We start from the raw sequence: 2,894 nt of genomic DNA, 5'->3' as shown, positions 1-2,894 counted from the left end.
AGGTCTCTTCTAACCTGGTTGATTCCATGATTCAGCCAAAACTCACACAGTAAGTGAAGCTGTCAGATTTGCTGGCATTGAACAATCACTAGACACTAGTGACACCAGGGTAACAAAGCCATGATATTGCAATAAATCCTGAGTACATTGAGTGGCTCTTCTTCTATTTTATTGTCAGTAACAAATACAGTGAGGTACAGGGCACACAGCTTTGGGCACTGCACCACAGTGTGCTAAGTGCTATACAGAACAGAAACTCATTTTTAAGCAAACATGAGTGTTCTAATGAGTATCTCAACACCTCCGTGGCTGCTGAATAATGTAAATTCTTTTAGGCACAATGAACTTCTCCAGGGTAGGCTGTGGCTTTTGGTGAGCCACTTGCAATGCTGCTGCATGAATTTTGTGGGTCATCTGGAACATTAGAGGGGGAGAAAAAAGAGTTGTGATAGAATACAGCTAGTCAGCTATTCTCTTCCTGAATTTCATCACAGAAAACTAGTGCAAAAATAGTAGTAGAACCTAAACCCACAAAACGTTCAAGTGATCAATATGTTAAACTCATGGAGACTCAGTATATTTAGCTATAATTTCTGCTTTCAAAGTAATATTAGTCTGACCATCTTCGGTGAACTTTCCATTTTTTGTTCCTTTCTTTAGTAGTTCACAGCGTGAGCTGCCAAGATGAGGAGACCACAGCAAAGCACCAGTATGACAGAGTTAACAGTAAGTTGATTCAAACTCTCATTTTCCCAGGTTCAAAATCATCATCATTACAGTATGGAATGATCACTCCCTACATACTGAGGAAGCTTCATGTGTGACAATCAGCAGAAGAAGGGAAGGGTAGGTCAGAACAGCTGGGGACAGGTGGAGGAGAGACAGGATGAGTCGTGTGTGTTCTCCTTAAACAAGTCTAAGCAAAACCTCAAGATCGACCGACTGAAGCTATAAACACATCTGCTGATGAAAGGCTGTGTTGAGATGATGCAACTGATGTTCTGCTGAGCTCTAGGGATGAGGAACTCTTGTATGCTTTGGTATCTGAAGACTGCAAGTGTATACACAATAGATGGTGACTGAGAGACCTTCAGATTCCCACACAAATCAGAGCTGCTGGCTGAATCATCTCCTGCACAGTGCAGGCGTCAGACACGGGTACCCAACCACCCCAGGGGCACTCATGTCTGCTGGGAACAGAACCAAGCAGCAGAGCAGGGGGGGAAGGCTTTCACCATCTCAGCCACAGCACCACAAACACATCATCTCAGCAACACTCAGTGGCAGTGACACCTGCACCGCCAGAGAGCAGCTTCAGGAAAACTCACTTTGTGACTTTTTACCTGTTTAGCTTTATGGAGAAGCCCTGACTTGTCCTGCCAGACTTACTTACTTTGCTCAGTGCTTCTGCCACCGAGACCCCCATGTTCTGAGGCTTTGAAAAGCTGGCAACAGCACTGGAAAGCAGAGGGAAAAAAAGCATTTAGCATTTCCACCCCACAGAAACACTTGTCACTTTCATTTACCAGACTTAATACAAAACATTTTTCAACAGAAAAGTTTTGGAGCCAACTCCTTTACTCACATGAAGAACTCTATAACACCAAGGGGAGGAGTGCTGTTTGAGGACAACACCACAGAATCTGTGTGGCAGCTGTTTCAGGCATGTATCAAATACCCTTAAATATCTCAAAAGGGTGTTTTTGGTACACTGTGGAATAGCTTCGCAGAAGCTGAGCACTGATACCCTGAACCACAAAATCCAGCTTGGTAATTGCCTTGATTCCAAGCTGTGATATTTAGGAAGAATATGTGTATTTTGGAAGGGAAAAAAAATAATCAGTCATTGTTTGAAAAATCTGTAAGAAAATACTTGTTTTGATAACCACATCAAAGAGTCACTGATAGTTTATTCGAAAGTAGAATCATGCCTTCATTTTGGGGGCACAATGGCTTGATTAGCCTTATGAAGCAGCAGAGAGAAAAAGCCAAATTAGAGTTCAGATTGAAACAGGGGTGCAGAGTGTCCAGGAGATAACAGACTGTGCCGGGGGTGGGAGGTGCGAGTTTAACTTCCTTCAGAACGTGCACAGCCTAAAATTCATTCTTATTTCACTAGAAACTGACCATTACTTTATTAGGTATAGTTAGGGAACACGTTGGTTCAGTTTCTGTTCCATCACACATGACAGTAGAGACGAGACTCAGCCTCAGCCTTTCATGGCAAGGCACTGTCCTTGGGGCCCAAAGTTGTTTGGGTTTTGGGGTGTTTCTTCAGTGGATAATTATTTCAAAGCTGCCTCTTATCTACAAATGGCATGAGTTAATTTAAGAATTGAACTCCCAGAAATGAAGAGTTTCCTTTCTTTCCAAAGCCCATTGTCTGTGGACTTTACCTACAGGGCAGGGGGAGCAGGCCCTGCAGTGCAGTACCTTGACTTTTCTCTTCCTGAAGGTTTAGCACTCTTCTCAACAGGACCATTTTCTTGCCTTTTAGACACTCTCATTCCTCCAGCTTTAACTGCAAGAAGAAAGTACAATCTAAGTAAAACTATCTACTGAATTATATCCCACATGACAGACACTTCCCCCAGAAATTATTACACTGAGATTTGTACTTTAAATACAGCAAAGAGAAACAAACATCTAAACACTCTCAGGTTTCTGAGCAATGTCACTAACAGCAGCAAAGGTTTTGTGAGTAGTTCAAGGTGTTCTAGCATAAACCCAGCAATGCAGAGAGGAGCCAGCTGCTCACTTACCTTGTACTTGTGTCCCAACACAGTTAATTACATTTGATTAAAATACCTGCCAGTCACAAAACCAATTAGCACTAATTAAGCTCCGGGCGACCTAACAATAACAATTTTGAGTTCTGAGGCATGCCTGAAAAT

The 2,894-nt window shown here is 42.6% G+C and overlaps 1 protein-coding gene across 1 annotated transcript; it reads right to left on the bottom strand.

Moving 5' to 3' along the window:
- Positions 1-294: 294 nt before the first annotated feature.
- DAPL1 (death associated protein-like 1) lies at positions 295-2,521 on the bottom strand (the record flags this gene model as incomplete). The annotated part of the gene is made up of 3 exons (XM_009083174.1): positions 295-414; positions 1,394-1,457; positions 2,434-2,521. Coding segments are annotated over 3 exons (272 nt in total), but the record flags the coding sequence as incomplete, so codon positions are not given.
- Between the last annotated feature and the right edge of the window lie 373 nt (positions 2,522-2,894).

This window comes from Acanthisitta chloris, unplaced genomic scaffold (assembly GCF_000695815.1).
Source record: "Acanthisitta chloris isolate BGI_N310 unplaced genomic scaffold, ASM69581v1 scaffold39519, whole genome shotgun sequence".
NCBI lineage: Eukaryota > Metazoa > Chordata > Aves > Passeriformes > Acanthisittidae > Acanthisitta > Acanthisitta chloris.
The sequence above is the reverse complement of the archived record's forward strand: the minus strand, read 5'-3'. Positions and strand labels throughout refer to the sequence as shown.